The 21,811-nt window shown below is 41.9% G+C and overlaps 1 protein-coding gene across 5 annotated transcripts in view; it reads left to right on the forward strand.

Annotated features, from left to right (window-relative positions):
- SVIL (supervillin) overlaps positions 1–21,309 on the forward strand; it is a 316,448-nt gene extending 295,139 nt beyond the window's left edge. For all 5 annotated transcript variants that reach the window (XM_056519430.1, XM_056519428.1, XM_056519431.1 and 2 more), the window contains 9 exons: positions 2,563–2,711; positions 4,377–4,482; positions 4,699–4,906; positions 6,132–6,265; positions 9,637–9,792; positions 11,595–11,738; positions 13,450–13,571; positions 13,828–13,983; positions 20,196–21,309. In XM_056519430.1, the coding sequence (XP_056375405.1) occupies positions 2,563–2,711; positions 4,377–4,482; positions 4,699–4,906; positions 6,132–6,265; positions 9,637–9,792; positions 11,595–11,738; positions 13,450–13,571; positions 13,828–13,983; positions 20,196–20,282 (1,262 nt within the window). In that variant the 3' untranslated portion in view covers positions 20,283–21,309. The remainder of the gene's footprint in view (positions 1–2,562; positions 2,712–4,376; positions 4,483–4,698; positions 4,907–6,131; positions 6,266–9,636; positions 9,793–11,594; positions 11,739–13,449; positions 13,572–13,827; positions 13,984–20,195) is intronic.
- The last annotated feature ends 502 nt before the right edge of the window (positions 21,310–21,811 follow it).

Consider the following 21,811-nt stretch of genomic DNA (forward strand, 5'->3'; position numbering starts at 1 on the left):
GACAGTAACACTTTAAAATCTGCACCTCGTGTCTGCAAAAGTCCACAGCTTGTGGGTTACAATTGTAAGACATTCTGTATTCTGCTGCTGATTTTATCTGCGCAAAACCTCAGCATTTCTTCCATGTATAAGGGTATGCACACACTGAGGAATTCACTTTTATAATTCTACCGCCAATATTTCGTTCCAATTTCGCCTTGAGTGAAAGTTCTATTTATTTAATGATCTTTCTGCCACTCTGTTGAATTTCCGTAGATGAAGTTCCGACGTTGATTTTAAATTTTTTTGGGGGGGGGGAATTTACGGGTAAAAGCCCATTGAAGTTAATAGACTATTTTTCCTGACAAAATGTGCTTGCAGCGGAATTGACGTGGAATTGAAGCAGAATTTTCGCACTGAATTTTTAAAGGAGAATTAAAGGGGTACTCCGGTGAAAAACTTTGAGTGCTCTCTGCTGACACCTCTGTCCATGTCAGGAACTGTCCAGAGCAGTATAGGTTTGCTATGGGGATTTTCTCCTGATCTGGTTAGTTCCTGATACGGCCAGCAGATGTCCACAGAGAGCACTGTGGACAAGACAAAAAAGAAATTCAAAAAGAAAAGAATTTCCTTCTGTAGCATACAGCTTCTAAAAAAAAGTTATTTTACAAATCTGTTTAACTTTCTGGCACCAGTCGATATAAAATAAAATGTTTTCCACCGGAGTACCCCTTTAAGTACCAGCCAATGGTTGTAGTATTGACCCTCCTCCAGATTTCCTTTTAAAAATTCCACCTCAAAATCCTCCTCAAATTCCGCACCAATTCTGTGCCAGCACCAATTCTGCTCCAAGCAGAAGATGGCAGATTTGCTGAATTTTTCTGGCCTAAATACTTCCTCACCAATTCCTCAGTGTGAACAAACCCTAAATACCCTAAATTAAGAGTTACTTTAGAATTTTGTTCCGGGCATTAGGCCCAAAACACTTGCAAAACACCCATGAATGGCGGCGGTGGGACATCACGTCTCCAATCCCGGAAACTCAGAGGCTTCCGAGGTTGAAGCAGCAGCACGACACAGAATGCCGGGTGCTGCACGGAGAACGCGGGGGGTCCCATCGGCGGGCCCACCCTTTGGATAAGGGATAAGAGGTTTATGGCTACGTGTAATACAGTCGCCGCTACAGTATATGGTGTCAGTATCTATAAATAGACGTGTGCAGCGCAGAATAACACAATGCACAGTGTTCTGGCGTCTTATAATTTCTATAATCTCCTCCCTGTAATTCATGGCTCAGGGTTCCTTCCTTTCAGTAATTGTCTTTGATTCCTTGTGACGTAGATCCGCTCGGTTTGTCCGCTCTGAATGTCCCAAACCCATTGTGAGCACCGCCAACGGGATTACTATCAATTGCTGGTTATTAAATGAGGAAAATTCTTTCTTAATGCAATTGTTTGTTTCTACAAGTTCAAGACTAGGCCGATTCCCCCATTCATGACCAGACACACATTCTTTTATCTTGTTTGGTTATTCAGATTGTTTTTGCCTATTTTTATTTAAGTAATTTACAAATATGTTTTACTTTCTGGCACCAGTTAATAAAAAATAAAAAAAAATATATATATATATATATATATGTTTTCCAGTGGAGTACCCCTTTAAATGATACATTATATTTACAAAGTTACTCAACTGTTTATGAAGATTATTTCTAGATTGAAATAATAAAATGCTTCTTTAGGTACGTTCACACTTGTGTATTTTTGTTGCAGATTTGCTGCCCATTGACTTCAGCAGCAGATCTGCAGCAGAAAATATGCACATGTGAACGCACCCTTAAGGATACGTACGTACAGGCGGATTACCTGCAGATTTTCCGCAGCGTATTTGCTGCAGAAAATCTGCAACAGATTTTCCTACCATTGACTTCAATGGGTCCAAAGGAAAATCTGCAAATCTGCCTCTATTGAGGATTTCTGCTTGCCCATTAAAGTCAATGGTAGCAAAATCCGCTGTGGATTTTCTGCAGCAATTACGCTGTGGAAATTCCGCAGGTAATCCGCCCGTGTAAACGTACCCTTAGAGTACGTTCACACAGGTGGATTACCTGTGGACTTTCCGCTGCATATCTGCTGGGGAAAATCTGCAGAAGACTTTTCTACCATTGACTTCAGTGGGTCAGCAGAAAATCCACAATAGAGGCAGATTTGCAGATTTTCCTTCAGACCCATTGAAGTCAATAGTAGCAAAATCCACCGTGGACTTTACGCAGCAGAAAATCCACATGTAATCTGCCCGTGTGAACGTACTCTGGGGTGTATTCACATGTACAGTATACTGCGCATATTTGATGCACAGGATTTGAAGCTGCTGATTTCAATGTGCACTAAATGACTGAACACCGCTTCAGATCTGCAGGATACTGTACGTGGGAATAGACCCTCATTGTACATAAATTCCTTGTAAAACATAAAAGATTGTTATGGAGTTTGGGTACAAAGTAGTCGTCCCTACGAAACTGTATGAATTTTTCCAAATCCCTATTGTATTCTTCTCTCGCTAATGTCTCTTTCTCTGATCTAGTTGGACAGCGGCAGAAGACAGAACACGTGCGGGTGGCAGGAAAAGAAAAGTGCGCGTACTTCTTCTGGCAGGGTCGACAGGCAACGGTTAGCGAAAAGGGCACGTCAGCGCTAATGACGATCGAGCTGGATGAGGAGAGAGGCGCGCAGGCAAGTTACATTCATGAAATATTTCTTCTACACAATGTCTATACAGTATATATATATATATATATATATATATATATATATATATATATATATACATACATACAGTGGTCCCTCCACATATGATGGTAATCCGTTCCAAATGGACCATCGTTTGTTGAAACCATCGTATGTTGAGGAATCCGTGCAATGTAAAATATAGGACAGTGGTCTACAACCTGCGGACCTCCAGATGTTGCAAAACTACAACACCCAGCATGCCCGGACAGCCAACGGCTGTCCGGGCATGCTGGGAGTTGTAGTTTTGCAACATCTGGAGGGCCACAGGTTGAAGACCACTGGTATTGGAGGTTATACTCACGTGTCCCCGCCGCTCCGGACCGTCACCACTCGTCACCGCTGCCCTGGATGTCGCCTTCCATCGCTGTCGCTGCGTCCCCGGGTGTCCCCGACGCTCCGGTAAGGCCTCTGCTTCCCCGGCATCCTCGCTCTCCGTCGCCGCCATCACGTCACTACGCACGCCGCTCCTATTGGATGACGGGACGGCGTGTGCAGCGACGTGATGACGACGATGGAGAGCGCCGACGATGCAGGGATCCCGAAGAGGATGCGCCGGAGCCCCGAGGACAGGTAAGTGATCGTCAGCGGACCACACGGGGCACCGCAAACGGCTATCCGGTGGCAGCTGAAGCAGTCTGCGCTGCCGGATAGCCGTTTATGCGATGGCCCCGACATACAAAAGCATCGTATGTTGATGCTGCCTCTGAGAGGCCATCGTATGTTGAAATGATCGTATGTCGGGGCCATCGTAGGTCGGGGGAGTCACTGTATAATGTTAACATGATATCCTGGTGCGAAAAAAAATAAAACGGATCCACTTATACATGCCCCCCACATGCATGTGCACAGGGTTATTTCCTATACAGGTTCCTGGGTGGCTCTTGACCATCATAGCTGGAGAACGAAGTATGCAGCCATACAGGAAAAGTTATGATTTCCATGAAATAGAACTATAACCTTGGGTGTGCGGTGGCCACCTTGTATTTGGGCGAAAACTTTTTTTTGTTTGTTTTTTGTGTTTTTCCCAGTGTGTGTCTGTGTTCCTGTGTGTATTGCTCCTTATGTGTCTTACATCGGTCAGCCCCTGCTTACTCCCCTATACAGCTCTGTCAGCAATGACTTTTGTCATGAACAGAAGACACAAGATGTAAAGCGAGCCTTAGTCCTGATGTGATTCATTGTACATAGCTAGTAAAAGGGTAAAATGCCTGCATACATTTTGTATACCAGAGATAGTGAGTAGAGATGTGCGAACAGTAAATTTGATTCGTCACAAACTTCTCGGCTCGGCAGTTGATACCCTTTTCCTGCATAAATTAGTTCAGCTTTCAGGTGCTCTGGTGGGCTGGAAAAGGTGGATACAGTCCTAGGAGACTCTTTCCTAGGACTGTATCCACCTTTTCCAGCCCACGGGAGCACCTGAAAGCTGCACTAATTTATGCAGGATAAGGCATCAACTGCCGAGCCGAGAAGTTCGTGACGAATCGAATTTACTGTAAGTTCGCTCATCTCTAATGGTGAGTACAGGCTGCAGTAGTTTATTGTACAGATACATGATCTTTTATATATCATAACTGTTTGCAACACCAACATTTTCTAATATTCTAGGTCCAGGTCCTTCAAGGGAAGGAGCCGCCATGTTTTCTTCAGTGTTTTGAAGGGAGTATGATTGTGCACGCTGGGAGGAGAGAAGAGGAAGAAGAAAATGCCCAAAGTATGTCCCGATTTTTTTTTATTTTGTTTTTGTTTTTTTTATGGTTAATGAATGTAGAATATAACATTTTGTAATGGTTTCTTGTAATAGTCATTAGCCGCGTCCTCTGAATACATTCTGGTTTTGCTCTGAATAATCCTACTTAGCAGTCTATGATAAATACCAATGATCTGCAGTTTTTTTTCCCCTTCCTCTGACTCCTCTGTTTCCCTGCAGGTGACTGGAGACTGTATTGTGTTCGGGGAGAGGTTCCCATGGAGGGTAATCTCATTGAAGTGGCTTGTCACTGCAGCAGCCTCCGATCCAGGACATCCATGATACTGCTCAATGTCAATAAAGCCGTCATTTACCTTTGGCACGGCTGCAAAGCGCAGAGCCACACAAAGGAAGTAGGGAGGACTGCGGCCAACAAGATTAAAGAACAGTGAGTATGAAGGCTGCTGGGAACACTATGCAATGCCCTGAAAGGGATTATCCTTAATAAATGCCCTGAACTTGACCAGTGCTTGTGTAGGATATGAGAATTGGTAAGAATTTTTGAGATCCCAATTTTTAAGACATTGTACCCAAATTGCCAGCTGTTGCAAAACTACAATTTTGATCATTTCTTGACAGCCAAAGCTAAGTTCCACCAAAGTTAAAAGGGTCATCCATGAATTTTTTTATATAGATAGATAGATATATATATATATATATATATCTATCAATCAACTGGCTCCAGAAAATTAAACAGATTTGTCAATTACTTCTATTAAAAAATCTTAATCCTTCCAGTACTTATCAGTTGCTGACGATGAGTTTTTCTTTTCTAACTGCTCTCTGATGACACCTGTCTCGGGCGATGTCCAGAGTTGGAGCAAATCCCCATAGCAAACTTCATATGCTCCGGACAGTTCCTGAGACAGACAGACAGGTGTCAGCAGAGAGCACTGTTGTCAGACAAAAAAGAACAACTCAACTTGAGCCACTGATAAGTATTGGAAGGATTAAGATTTTTTAATAGAAGTAAATTACAAATCTGTTTAACTTTCTGGAGCCAGTTGATATATATTTAAAAAAAAAGTTTTTTCCTGGAATACCCCTTTAAGGTCCATTCACTCCGATGGACCTTATCTCTGCAGTACCAGAGACAGGCCATGGACAGGTGAGGCGCTACTGAAAGAAAGCAGGTTTTGTATTAATATAAATATATGATATATTTTGATGTGTAGATATTTAGATATATTTATTTAGTTATATATTTATCATATATTTTATATATTTTTGAACTCTGCACAATTCTCTTAAATGATGAAAAATGATATAATTTCAGAAACTTGATGTGACCCCCTTCTACAGTGTTTCCTAACCACTGTGCCTCCAGCTGTTGCAAAACTACAACTCCCAGCATGCCCAGACAGCCAAAGGCTGTCTGGGCATGCTGGGAGTTGTTGTTTTGCAACAGCTGGATGCACACTGGTTGGGAAACACTGCCCTACTGACTGCTAGAACAAAGCTTGACAGGTACTTGGCAAAACAGGCTGACAGAGATAAAATAATAATAATAAAGACAATTTGCAAACAAATCGAATAATATTGGTTCGGTTTATTTTTTGACAAGTATGAATTATATCCTACCCTCCTATAATGACATTGTTTTGTCACTACAGATGTCCTTTAGAGGCCGGGTTGCATAGCAGCAGCAAGGTGACTATATATGAAAGTGACGAGGGCTCCGAATCCCTAGGATTCTGGGATGCACTTGGCAGGAGAGACCGTAAAGCCTATGACTGCATGTTGCAAGGTAATCCTTATTTATAATATACATCCTCTCCATCTTCAGCTGGTATTAGGGGAACGTAATGCGGTCGTAGTATTGCGTCCATATTACGGTAGCAAATCTTGACCCAGCTTGTAGTCTAATGACACAAACTGACAGCATGATAGATCATTGTGATGCTGCCAGTTCAGGTTTTAGACTCTCTGTCTAACTACAATGGGCAGCGTGTATTATCAAATTTGAAATTTATAAACGGAACATTTTTGGGACACCTTTTGCTGCATATTATAATAACCTTTTTATGTATTGAAATTTATGCTGGTTCAGAGATATATAATTAAATAAATAGATTTTTCTATTTTCTGATGATAAATTTTGACTATTTGTGAGATGTTCAAAGCTTGGGATATTTCTTTTTATAACCTATCCCTGCTTTGTACTTCTTCACAACCTCATCTCTGACCTGTTTGGAGAGCTCCTTGGTTCTCATGAGGCTGTTTGTTCAATAATGCTCTCTAGCAAACTTTTAGGCCTTCACAGAACAGGTGTATTTGTATTGAGATTAAATGGCAGATTGGTGGACCCTATTTAGTATTTATGGGGGGAATTCATCAAACTGTTTACCCTGTGGGGCTCTTTTAGGGTAGGGTCACACGTAACGGATCCGCAGCGTATTTTACACTGTGGATCTGCAGATGACAGGCCCTGGAGTGAGCCCCCTGCCTGTGCAATCTGCTGTTACAAGCTGACTGTATTAAACTGCGCATGTGCAGTTTCTACTAATAGACATGGTGGCTGCTCCTCTGCTCCCTCAGCTAGGCAGAGAGCGGCCGCGATGTCCGAGAGTAAACTGCACATGTGCGCACAATTTACTACAGTCCTGCAGATACCTGTGTGTGCGCTCGTAGCAGCGGATTGCACAGGCCAGGGGCTCACTGTCATCGGCAGATCCACAGTGTAAAATACGCTTCGGAACCGATAAGTGTGACCCTATCCATAGTCTGATTTTGTTTTCATTTAGAGCATTTTAGAACCATAACCAGGTTGTGGACTGCTTTAGAAGAATTTATCAAATGCGACTTATTAGAAAAAGTCGCAAACTTGTCACATGACCTCTTTTACACGCTAGCTCAGACTTACCGAATTTTTCGCCATATAAGACGCTTCGGCATATAAGACGCAACCAATTTTAAAGGAGGAAAATCTAGAAAAAAAGATTCTGAACCAAATACACTGTAAAGTATAGGACAGTGATCTTCAACCTGCGGACCTCCAGATGTTGCAAAACTACAACTCCCAGCATGCCCGGACAGCCGTTGGCTGTCCGGGCATGCCAGAAGTTGTAGTTTTGCAACATCTGGAGGTCTGCAGGTTGAAGATCACTGGTATAGGAGGTAACACTGACGTGTCCCCGCCGCTCCGGACTGTCACCACTCTTCACCGCTGCCCTGGATGTCGCCCTCCATCGCGTCCCTGTCGCTCCGGAACGTCTCGCTCTCCGTCGCCGTCATCACGTCGCTACGCACGCCGCTCCTATTGGATGACGGGACGGCGTGTGCGATGATGCGATGGATGACGTGATGACGATGGAGAGCGCCGGCCATGCAGGGGATCCCGGCACGGAACAGTCATTCACCGATCGGACACCGAGGAGGCAAGTAAGGTCCCTCCCGGTGTCCTGTAAGCACACTGCAGCGGTCCCGAACAGCCCGACTGAGCAGCCGGGTTGTTTTCACTTTCGCTTCAAACGCAGCGGTCAGCTTTGATCACCACGTCTGAAGGGTTAATACAGTGCATCACCGCGATCAGTGATGTCCTGTATTTGCCGCGGGTCCTGGCCGTTGATGGCCGCAGGGACCGCCACGATGTGTATTTGCCATATAAGACGCACCAACTTCCCCCCCCAGTTTTCGGGAAGAAAAAGTGCATCTTATACAACGAAAAATACGGTACTTCCACCAGCCCTACAAACGCATCTAAACTGCCACAATGCTGAAGTGATGTGGCCGTGCAACAGTTTCATAAATTGCTGCAGGCACTTCAAGATCACTGCAAGAGTAGACCATAAATAATAAATCCCCTCCCATGTGACTAATGAAGGCAATTGGTTGTGCCAGATGTTTGTTAGGGGTTTCACAGTAAATGGAGGTGAACAGATGTTCATCCCTTTTTAGATTTTTATTTGTAAATTAATTTTTGAAATCAATGTGATATTTCCTCTACTTCCAAATGATGGATTATATTTTGTTGGTTCATTAGATAAAATAACAACAATGAAAAATAAATTTGTATCTGTGGTTATACAAAATGTAGAAAAGTCCAAGGTGGTTAAATACCTATGCAAGCCACTGGATATTGCACCACCTGCTGCCAGATCCTGAATTGTCATTTTTTGATGCTGGGCATCGATATACAGAAATCTATGGTACTGATGTGATAGTCTGACCCCACTTGGGTTAGAACCTCTATAAAGTTAAAAGCAAAAATGGATAAGGGTGCGTTCACACTACGGAATCTCCGCTCGCTGAATTCCGCGAGCGGAGATTCCGCCTGGCGGCCGCCGCCTAGGGTGCTTCGGCGCTAGGGCCGTGGGGCACTGCGCTGTCACCGTTGACGGCTATGCAGTGCTCGCGGAATCCGCACAAAGAATGAATATGTTCTTTCTTTGCGCAGAACAATTTCAGCGGCGGAAATTCCGCAGTGTGAACGGGTCTCGCGGAGACCCATTCACACTAATGTTAAGTTCACACCGTGGAATTCCGCTCGTGGAATTCCGCAATAATTCCGTAGTGTGAACATGGCCTTAAGGTGAAAGTTCTGGATGGCGTCTTCCCTATGAATAACTTCCCAAAGTTTATTAAAACAAAATGGCAATTTATTGGTAAAAGATGCGACTCACAAGTTTTGAACCCGTAACGGGTTGAAAACTTGTGAGTCGCATCTTTTACCAATAAATTGCCATTTTGTTTTAATAAACTTTTGGCAAGTTATTCATAGGGAAGACGCCATCCGGAATGTCCACCGTTATCCATTTTTTTGCTTTTAACTGTATCATACCGTACCTATTGGTTACGGTCAAGGACGCTGAGGCAGCCCACCCCTCTGCGAGTCTACATGCACATCAAGGTGCTGTGCTCTCAGCAAAACACCATATGTTAAGTTCAGCAAACGACACCTGAACATATTACAATATTCCACTAGGAGCGCGCCTCTTCTTTTTTCTTTATTTCCCAGAACATCTATAAAGACACCTTTTGAGTTGTTTTTTATTAAAGCATATAAAACATAATATTCACAGCTTATGAGCTTCATGAGGCTACTAAGAAAACAGATTAAGACCATTTCAGTGTTTTATATCTAATCCTGCCATATTTATTTTTTCCATGTCTTAACAGATCCTGGGAAATTTAACTTCACACCAAGGTTGTTCAGCCTCAGTAGTTCATCTGGAGAGTTCACAGCTACAGAATTCATGTACCCATCCAGGTTGCCGTCAGTGGTGAATTCCATGCCTTTCTTACAGGAGGACCTCTACACAGCCTCGCAGCCAGGCAAGTACTCTCCACTATTGTAGCTAGTATTGGATAGGACACAGATATTGGCGCAAACTTTGTGAAATCTGAATCCATTCTTGTGACTGTCTTCCATATAACCCTGTTCACACGTAACAGAAAATGACTTTATGGGTATTTGTCAGTGCTGCATAAATAAGTATCATGCTTGTTATATCTGGGGATTCTACACATAAATTCAGAGGACCTTAGTGACCCTAGTGAATAACAATGAGGCTAATACTCCCTACCAGTGACTGTGAATCTGAGGTTCAGTCTTGGAAACACATGTTGGATTTGAAAGCGACCTATGAACACTTATAAAGGACTTGTCACAGGGCAACACCTATGGAATGTAAAATTGTTCTTAAATGCCTGATCCTTTTTTTTTTTTTTGGGCTAAATCATTCAGACTTATAATGTTCTGCACGGAATTATAGGTGCATTGCCTTTTGCATTGGTTCCGATGGGGATTCCCTTTGGCCATTAATCATTTCATCATTCTATAGGGGGTAATAAAAATCACTGCACAACGGGAAATAATTTCGAGCAGACACTCCAAAACTCCGTTGTGTACCCGCCCTAAGTGTTATGGACCTCACCTAGATAAATGAAATGTAACCTTATTTTCTTATCAGTGGTCTTCAAACTGTGTCTCTCCAGCTGTTGCAAAACAACAACTCCAAGTATGACCAGACCAGGCATGTTGGGAGTTGTAAATTTGCAGCAGCTTGAATGCCACCATTTGAAGACCACTGCTTTACATCATAGTGACATTTCGTAGATTTTGCGAGTCTTTCATGATCACTTAAATGAAGGGACAGAAGCGCTAAGCTGAGCACTGTGCCCATTCACATCCGCCTGGACACTCTTAAAAAGCCAAGATGTGTACGGTGTACAGTTTTATGGAGAATATCTTAGCCTTTCCATGAATCTCTACACCTCCTGTCAAAGGAGTCTGCAGAACCAAGGGGCACATCGCTCAGCAGAATGTTTTTGTACCTTTTTATCTGCAGTTATGGGTGTCTGGCTACCCAGGACCCCCACCGATCAAAGTGTACCACTATGGCAAGTTATAAGTTAGTAAAAATAATAAAAAAAAAAATAAAAAAAATTTAATTATATATATATAAAAAAACAGGCAATACACGTAAGACCAATTGTGTCCATTTCTTTTACTCATTGACGTAAATAATCATAGTCAATAATTGGCCATTCAGTGTTTCAGCAGACATTGGCCATCAGATTATTTTCCAGCTTAGCATTGGTTAAAAATGTGCGACTGAGTGATGGTGCAATCATGTCATGCGCATGTGTTTTTCTATGTTATTGAATGTAAAGTGCCAGATTCTTTTTTTTCCATTCATGTTTAGTGTTATGGACCTCATGTCACTTAACAAGAATCTGCTTAAGGGTAGGGTCACATGTGCCGTATTTTAATTTGCGTATTTTCCTGCTCATTGAAGTCAGTGAGTAAAAAATACGCAGCAGTAAATACACTGCAAAATACGGTATGTGGGACCACATCCGATATCTGCGTTGTCTACATCATAGCGACATGTAGGAGATTTTGGACAACAGGGATCTGAGTGCGAGACCTACATGATTGCTAAAAGGAATGGACAGAAGCGCCAAATTGAGTACTGTGCCCATTCACTTAGGAATATATGCCAATATAGATCAATAAAATGATTTATTATTACACCAATGCTAAGCTGAACACTAAGATGGCGCCGCCGGCAACGCAATAATCCATTCTGTGCTCTGCAGACACTTATCAGCTTTATTTCTCTTTAATGCAGCTCTCTTCCTTGTTGACAATCATCACGAGGTTTACCTCTGGCAAGGCTGGTGGCCCTCGGAAGATGATATTACTGGGTCCGCACGGATACGATGGGATACAGACAGGAAAAGCGCAATGGAGACTGTGCTACAGTATTGCAAAGGTAAGGAGCCCGAGATGAGAGATAAAATAAATATATATATATATATATATATATATATATATATATGTATATATATATGTATATATATATATATATTTTATGTTCCCACATAACTTCCGTACGGCTGGAGATATTTCAATAATATCTGGTCACATATTACTTACATGTCAAATAAAAATATATGATAGTTAAATTAACGCTTACCTATACCCTTATATAAAAGATGGGTTTTTGTTTCAAGTCCCATGCGAGTATATGGGACTTCCAGTACCTTACTCCACAAGCTTCGCTCTGCGTCTCCTGGTGAATGTGTTTATCCAGCTTTCAAGCCACACCCCATCTCACAAAGACACGCCCACTGTTTAAGCCACACCCCTTTTATTATCTACCCTTTTTGTGCATCGGTCAGTCCCACAAAGCCACGCCCAGTCCCACAAAGCCATGCCCCCTTCTATTTTCAGCTTACAATATCTTCATCACAAATCAGTCCCACCTGAGGACAGGACATGAGGTCGTGATAGGGGGACGGGATAGGAGGTCGGGATAAAAGGATGGGATATGGTGTTGGGATATAACAACAATATATGAGGATGGGATATGAAGTCAAAATCTTCCTTTGTTGATTTAGGTATAACTATTAGCATGGGTACAGTCCTCTTCAAGACAACCAAGTGGCGGGGTATGCAATGCTCTTCTTATAAGACCAGTGTTTCCCAACCAGTATGCCTCCAGCTGTTGCAAAACTACAATTCCCAGCATGCTGGGCATTGTAGTTTGGCAACAGCTGGAGGCACACTGGCTGGAAACCACGCTATTAGACTGATGTAGAATACGACTCACTTCAGCACACTACAAAGATAGAGTCTCCAGCTTGTATACATTTACATTCATGATTACACAACAAAATTCTCATCCCGAATGGATGACGATCATCAATAAATAACAAAGCCGCCAACCAACCCCCCCACCCGCGGGGAACCATCACACCTATAGTCTGCCTGCTGAGTGTTGTAGTTTTGCAGCCACTGTAGAGCCACAAGCTGGATACTGCTATACTCTCCAATAAGTTACAGAATACTCCCATAGAGATGCCGCACTGTCATTCTTGTTCCAATACAATGAGGCTTTATTCTATTCCTCAAGGCTTTGATATAGGAAGAAAAGTTCCCTGTGATTTATAAGCGCTACGAGGGGAATTCTGCTTATGCAGCTGGTGTAATCCCTTGGCGCTGGGTCAGACTGCATTGTCTCATTCACTTTTGAATAGAACCGGGTTCAGTTGTTCATTTATTCATTTATTTATTTTTATTATATGTATTATGTTCATGTTATGACTTAAAGCAAACCTGTCATTTAAGGTGACTTTTCAGGATAAGCGGTCCTGTGCACATGAGGAGCAGCACGATTTCTGGCCATTGTATAACTTGTATATTGAATTCTGCAAGCTTCATCTATAATTTTCATTTCTCCCAGAGCTGGTGGGCGGAGCTCCCTCCTCCCCCCTTTATAGACTTGTAAGGCTTGTGTTGCAGACACAGGACAAAGCTGAGATGGTTTACAGTCTCACAGGAGAGGGGGGAGAAGAAAGAAGCTCGAGAAAAAAGGATTTTTGTTTATTAAGATGCATTACAAAGTTTCTTCCCCTGTACTGTTGATCCATGCAAAGTTTGTTTAAATGACAGTCTTTTTTTTCATTTACTTTGTGTTTTAGGCAAAAATAGTAAAAAACCACCCAAGTCCTATCTAATTCATGCCGGTCTGGAACCTCTGACGTTTACCAACATGTTCCCCAGCTGGGAGCACAGAGAAGACATCGCCCAGATCACAGAGAAGGTGGGCTAATGTATTGTTTTAATTATTATTGTTATTATTATTTTATTGTTGTTGTTGTTATTATTTTGTTGTTGTTGTTGTTGTATTAATAACAAGAACAATATTATTGTTATTATTTTATTATTATGTTATTATTGTATTATAGTTTTTAGTTTATTATTATTATTGTAGTAGTTGTAGTCGTATTATGTTAATATTTTCCTTGTTGTTGTTGTTATTTGTTTTTATCTAGTCTATTTTTTTGTGTTTTCTACAGGATGCTGAAGTCTCCAGTCAGATAATCCTTGTAGAAGACGTTCTGGCCAAACTCTGTACAAAGATCTACCCCCTGGAGGAACTCCTTGCCCGCCCTTTGCCTGAGGGAGTGGACCCCTTAAATCTTGAAATTTATCTCTCTGATAAAGATTTTGAGGTAAATTGCATTTACTGACGTGCTACACATATTAACGGGGGGGGGGGGGGGGGGGTTGTACTTGGCCTAATGCACAGGATAATTCATAAATGTCTCTATGGAGATAGGTTCATCAATCCAAAGTGGATGGTGGTGGCTGAAATGAGCCAGTGCTTACTATGGATTGATGAACCATTGATCAGTCTCCTGTGTATGGACAGAATATTTACTTATTCTCTTAGTCGCAGAGCAGTGGTCTCCAAACTGTGTACCCCCAGCTGTTGCAAAACTACAACTCCCAGCATGCACAGACAGCCAAAGGCTGTCCGGGCATTCTGGGATCTTTGGTTTTGCAACAGCTGGAGGCACACTGGTTGGGAAACACTGTTCTATTGTTATTTATTGGACCTTCTAAGGCTTTTAATCAACTTTTTATTTGCATAAACACCTTGGTTTAGATTGCTTGTATTTTTCATTGTTGTAGTAAATTGGACCTCCTGGGACTTGTAGTTCTACAGGTATTACATCAACCTTTTTTTGCATAAGCACTTTGGTTCAGATTGCACTAGTCACCTTATTTTGCTTTAGTTTGCACATTAGGGATTACAGTACTTCTTTGTTTTTGCACATAGATTTTTATTTTTTCATGTCCTTTGGGGGGGGGGGGGGGGGGGGGGTTATATATCGTGTGAGTTAGTTGTATCAGAACCATATATAGTGAAATTGGCTCCACCAGGGGAGGCAGTTGCACTATATTATTGCATAAGTATATATTTTTTATTGTGGAATCTACTCTTTTTATTTTGTATATTGATGCCCAAGATTAACACCTTAAGGGTATAGGGCATGTATGTCACAGTCCCTGTGTATGAAGCACAATCACGCGCTGAACATGTTTCATACCCAATAAATATCGTCTGCCATCAGCGACCAAGACTTACCCCTAACCCTTCTGATGCCGCAATCAAATTTGATTGTGACATCTAAAATCTGAAAATCTATGTTCTGCATAAGTCAGGGGGCTGATCAGGACCTCCACAAGGTCCCAGCAACCCCCTTACCAGTGTCCAAACAATCAGATTGGTGCTCAGAGTATGCAGGCAAGCCTGTTTAATGGGGTACTCTGCCAAAAAATCCAAAGGATAGGGGATAAGATGTCCGATTGCAAGGGTCCCACCACTGGGGACCCCCACGATCTCCAGCACGGCACCCCAGTCATCCGTGCACGGAGCGAACTTCAGTCTGTGCTAGATGACTGCAGACTACAGCCGCCATGCCCCCTCCATTCATGTTTCTGAATGATTTTTGGTATCACGTGGGCAGAAATTTCTCAACTATTAAAATAAAATGTTAATTAAACCGCACGGTCAATGGCGTAAATATACAAAAAGAATACCGAAGTCCAGAATTGCGTATTTTTGGTCACATCATACACTAGAAAAATGGTACCGATAATAACTTCAGATCATGGTGCACAAAATATATGTATACGGAAAAATATATGTTGTAGGGGTCAGAGGACATTTTTAAGCATACAAATTTTTGGTCAACAAGTCATAATTTTTTTTAAAAGCAGGTACATAAAACACATATACAAATGGGGTGTAAACCATGAAGCGCACTGCGCACACCCACTCCCCCCCCCCCCCCCCCCCCCCCTCCCGAAAAAAAAAATGTTTTGGCAAAAGTTGCGTTTTTCTTTTCATTACAACATACAATTGGTCCTGCATAAAACTAGCTCACAAATGGCCCTGTAGGTAAAAAAAAGGTAAGACACTTATAGCTAAAAATTAAATGTGAGTAGATAAAATTAAAAAAATCACTGTCTCCTTAAAGGGGTACTCCGCCCACAGACTTCTTATCCCCTAATTGAAGGATAGGTGGATAAGATGTTTGATCACAGGGGTTCCGCCACTGGGATGGGGGATAAGATGTCTGTGGGTGGAGTACCCCTTTAAGTGGTTAAAGGGGGGAGTCGTGTTGTAGGAGTATATATTGGTTTACTCCACTCCCAATTTGCATACACATTTTTAGGTATACTGTTTGTCTCTGTTATCAGTAAATACTGTCATTTCTTTCATTTTGGGGTGCAGGATTTTATATTCGTTCCTATCATTTTTATCACTTTGGATTGAAGAACACGGTCCTGTGTATGGACAGGCTATTACTTAGTCACCGAGTAATATATACGTTTTAATGCAAACACACAATTAAAATGTATCTGTATAATGTCTGACCTGGTGGTTGCTGCACCCGTCTATTTGCTTTGTGGTACAATATGTAAAGCAAAAAGTTCAAAAAAATTAAATAAATAAAAAGGCTCCTACTAAAGATGAGCAAATGTCTTATCACCTATCCAAAGGATAGGGCAGTATTTCCCAACAAGAATGCCTCCAGCTGTTGCAAAACCACAACTCCCAGTATGCCTTAGTACAGCACTCGAGCATCTACCATACAAATGAATGGAACATGTGCCGTCTACAGCTCGTCCTTTTTCTGACAGTCAGTGCCTCGTTTCGGAGATGGTGGTGGGGTCCGACTTATCCCCTATTGCAGGGTTTCCCAACCAGGGCTCCTCCAGCTGTTTCAATGCTACAACTCCCAACATGCTCGGACATCCAAAAACTCTGGAGGTCACTAGCGTTCAGACCCCCGGCAAATCCAAATTTCAAGCAGCAGTTGTCAATTCGTTTTACCTAGAAAAAGTAGTTCCGCTTTCCGAGCACTTGAAAAGCGGAACTGCTTTTTCTAGACAAAACAAATTGACCACTACTGCTTACAATTGGGATTCAGCAATTTATACGAAGTTGGTTCGTCTCTAGCTCCTAAATTAAAATATTTTCTTGGATGAGAAAGATCAGTGTTGGGCGCTTTGCTCTCTCTTGGTCAAAGCTGTGGAGACGTGCCAGGAATCCGAGGTGTAATAGGTGCCTGACGATACAGAAAGGCCTGTCCTTGTCACAAGTCAAGTGCCCCTTCCCATTCCCCTCGTTGTTGGGTAGTCATTCCCTGCACTTTTTTGCAGTTTGCAGGTGTTTAAAATTCCTGGCAACTTCTGAGCCCGAGACTATTACCTAGATTATTTGCTGTCCTTTTCACTGGTTCCTTAGTTTATATCAGTGTTTCCTAACCAGGGTGCCTCCAGCTGTTGCAAAACTACAACTCTCAGCATGCCCGGACAGCCTTCAGCTGTCCGGGCATGCTGGGAGTTGTAGTTTTGCAACAGCTGGAGGCTCCCTGGTTTATGTCAATAGACGCTACACGTAATTCTGTGTTATAGAAATAATATTTAGGAAGAATATTCCTGTGCACAGACAAGAAAATATATTGACATGGCTGAAAATTCAGCTTCTGAAAATGTGCGGAATATATGTCTGACGAACGCGCTCAAAATCTGCATAGATTTAAGGCGCAGACTTTATGCAGATTTTAAAGCTTCTGTTCATTTCAGTGGGAGAAATCCTCACGGAATTTCACTATTTATTTATTTTTAATTTACTTACTTTACTTTTTTTATTTTAGATATATATATATATATATATATATATATATATATATATATTTTAATATTACTGGTAATTATTTAATTTATTAATTAAATAATGTATCCATTTATTTAGAGATGTTTTTATTTAGTAATTTTTTTTATATGAATGAATTTATCAATTAAATAATTAATACATTTATTTATAGATTTTTTTATTTATTAAAATGTTTTTCTTTTTTTTTTTTTTTTTTATTAAAGCTCACAGTCTTGAGACATATTTGCTATAAGTCCCATACAAATCTATGGGACTTCTGGGAAATCCGTCTCCAGATTTCTATAGTCTCAGGCTCAGTTACAAGAAATTTGAAACCCATATCCTCCCACCATGACCATCATGAGAGGTATGCTTTAAAGGGGTACTCCCCTGGAAAACTTTTTTTTTTTTTTTTAACCAACTGGTGCCAGAAAGTTAGACAGATTTATAATTTACTTCTATTAAAAAATCTTAATCCTTCCAGTACTGATCAGCTGCTGTATGCTCCACAGGAAGTTCTTTTCTTTGTTAATTTCCTTTCTGTCTGACCACAGTGCTCTCTGCTGACCCCTCTGTCCATTTTAGCAACTGTCTGGAGCAGGAGAGTTTTGCTATGGGGATTTACTCCTACTCTGGACAGTTCCTAAAATGGACAGAGGTGTCAGCAGAGAGCACTGTGGTCAGACAGAAAGGAAATTCAAAAAGAAAAGAACTTCCCCTGGAACATAAAGCAGCTGATATGTACTGGAAGGATTAAGAAGTAATTTACAAATCTGTTTAACTTTCTGGCACCAGTTGATTTAAAAAACAATGTTTTCCAGTGGAGTACCCCTTTAAGTTCTGTACACTTAATGTTTCCTTGGAAAATAGTTTTAAAGAGCCTTTTTATCTTGAAAAACACGTTTGTACACAAAGCAAATCACGCAGGAGTATGGAACCTTCTGACAAGTCCACCTTAAAGAGATACTCTCCTACGCCTGCTTGCTCTTGCACATGCTTGCTCACGTTTTCTCACGTGCACTGTCACAGTTGTGTGATATTTGCTTGCTGTAACGTAGTTATCCCAATATTAGGTCATCACTATCCACAGTATAGGCGATAGTTAACTGCTCGGTGGGGGGTCCGACCACTGATCACGAGAATGGAGGTCAGTTGTCCCCCAAGGGAATGGATCGGCAGCATGCATATTTGGTCACTGCTTCATACGTTCTCAATGGGACTTCCAAACGTTGCTGAGAACTGAACTTGACAATGTTTGGACGTTTCATAGACGTAAATAAAGCAGTGACCGAGCATGCACACTCCTCCTCCTCCTTTCATGCAGGGGATAAGTATCCGTGCTCACGATTGGAGAGGTCCCCTCTGATCAGCTAGTTATCCCCTATATACAGGATAGCAGATAACTTTCAATATTGAGAGAACCCCTGTAAAAGGGTTGTCTTGGGGAGCAGATAAGGTCCTACCTGTTCATCTCCTGGTCGTCTCTGTGTTTCCTGGTTGTCTCTGAAGTATACTGTTCAGGGGCGGATGCTCGTCCTGATCATCGCATGCGGGCGAGCGAAACTACACACACACACGCAATGTCCAATAGATGTGTGATGTTACCCGTGTCATGGCGACATCGTGCATCTATTGGACATCCTGTGTAGGCGCGTAGTTTCACCCACACGCGATGATCCAGACAAGCACTCGCCTCCTTCTGTCTCGGAGCAGTATACTTAAAAAATGACCATGGAGCAGGAGTAGAGCACCGCAGAGCAGCACAAGAAGACCATCACGATAGCAAGATCAGCCGACACTGCTGCCTATAGTGTCCAGCGCACTGGTAGAGACCCGCTCTAGCGTGAGCGATGGGTACTCCCCCACTACCAGTGCTCAGTCTTATGCAGCAAAGGGATCCAAACACAAAGAAGACCAGATGACGGCACTCACCATAAAACGGGATATCTTTACTCTTCAGTTGCAAAGAGACCCATACAGGTCAGGGAGTGACACAGACAGCGGGGAGCGCATGCGCTCTCTTTGTCACTCCCTGACCTGTATGTGTCCCTTTTCAACTGAAGATTGTAACTCTCATTAAAATTTTTTTTGCTATTGCACTCCTTATGGTAAATAAAAATTATTTCTAATATAATTTGTTTAAAAAAAATAAATAAAATGAAGTTTTCTATGTTTTATTTGTGCTTAAAAAAAAGCTCAAGAGCACATTCCCCCCCCCCCCCCCCCATCTCATACACAGACTTCGGACCGAAGCCCAAACACAGGAAGTGCAGCCTGGAGTGCTGAGGGGTGTGTGTTCAGCCTCATCCAATCATAGCTCCTCTCACACTTAACTGCCGTATGCTATTGGTTGGACACACCCCCTCAGCACTCCAGGCTGCACTTCCTGTGTTTGGGCTTCGGTCCTAAGTCTGTGTATAAGATGGGGGGAAATGTGCTCTAGAGCTTTTTTAAGCACAAATAAAACATAGAAAACTTCATTTAAAAAAAAAAAAACTAAGTATATTAGAAATATTTTACCATTTACCATAAGGAGTGCAATAGCAAAAATTAGTTTTAATGAGAGTGCCCATTTAAAGATTTCAGGCTTTATGGTGAGTGCCGTCTTCTTTGTACAAGTAGGACCTTATCTGCTCCCTGGACAACCCTTTTAACATCCAGTACCTTTCCTCTACTTTAGAACCTCATTTAATGATCACAATATATTTTCAGATTGCATTAGAAATGTCTAGAGAAGAATACAACACACTGCCATCCTGGAAACAAGTCAACGTCAAAAAGGCTAAAGGACTCTTCTAGAGAGATCACGTCGTCTTGACCTTCCCTCACGGTTTGCTGGATCATCTGTGAGCCTGCAGTTCTCTTCCAGACGTCTCTCCACTTTACTGCAGAATTTTGCACTCGCTGTCTTTACGTTACGTGCACAGTTCAGTGTACCGTCTTACAGCCCTGTGTACGGCCGCTGTGGATAGGACGATGAAATGAAGGACAATTATGTGAGATCCGATGACTGTGGTTACTACGCTGCCTGTTGACTCCTGTCCCCTTGTAAATGTACTGAAAGAGCCACTGAGGAAGAGGAGTGTTACTCCCAAGAAACCCGCAAGTATCTACCGTGCACTTAAGCTAAACGCAAACTTTATTCCTTGGCTGGAAACGTTACAGTTTTGGATCTTTTTTTTTTCTTTTGTAAATGTTTAGTTTGTCTGAGTCAATAGAATGTATTTATATCGACACTGTGTATTTAACTATGCAATATAATCACTGTGTAAGATTTGTGTGTTATGACACAAACCGTAAAATACAATGCCAATACTGTGCTAACGGCGGATAACCTCAGGTTGTCTGTATACCATATGCATTTGTGATATATTTTTTTTCTCTTTTTTTGCATGTGGTGGTTAGTATTACGATGGTCACATCCTGTGTGGACTTGCTTCTCTCCACTGTGCCCTATAATGGTGCAAAAAAAAAGTGAAAAGGCTGAGTTAGCTCTTCCCCCATCTACAGTCCTACATTGGCGCATTGGCCCCCACAGACGCATTGCTAGATTTATTCACAGATTTGTTTTTTTTGCCTTTTTGCTTACATGTCAGACTAAAGGGGCTAATAAGCGACTGTATAGTGCCTTGTTTTTTTTTTGTGTACAGTTTATATACAGCAAAAAATGTAGTCTGCATTTTGGACGCAGTTATAAAAAAAAAAAAAAAAGCATCTGATATTTGTACTTTATAATAGAAGACATCTCAGTTTCTAATACCTGATGTAAACTTTAAACATGTATTTTGTGATATAAGATCCCAAATTAAAAAAGAAAAAAAAAGCTTCACAGAATGTTGTTGTGTTGTATTCAAGGGGTTATCCAACATAAGGTGATTTACCTGTCAGCCAGTAATGGACAGGCTTACCAAGGATCCGTTCTTGTGTTGGTGGTAAATGGCGGTGTCCTGTTTCCCCCATCACACTGCTGGCTTGTTTGTGTGAACTGGTTATTTCCTGTGTCTGTGCCCTCCCTCTAACTACAGTACTTATGATCGCTTGTTTCTAGGTGGGAGGTGACTTTTCTCCCTCCCACACATCAACAACCCCTCCCGTTGCAGAACAGCTAGGCTCCCTTCCATGTGTGCTGTGCTTGAAACTACAATTCCCTGCAGTACTGTAGAGAATGATCTCTCCACCCCCACCCAGTGGCGGCTCCATACATTAAAGCACAGGCATGCTCCCTTTCAACACCTGACTTGAGAATCATTGTCTTGGGCTGTACTGCAACCTGGGAAAGTCCCTAGACAACACTCATTTTGTATGCTGCTTAAATGGAACATCTGGGG

The sequence above is a fragment of the Hyla sarda genome, chromosome 5 (genome assembly GCF_029499605.1).
Source record: "Hyla sarda isolate aHylSar1 chromosome 5, aHylSar1.hap1, whole genome shotgun sequence".
Lineage (NCBI taxonomy): Eukaryota > Metazoa > Chordata > Amphibia > Anura > Hylidae > Hyla > Hyla sarda.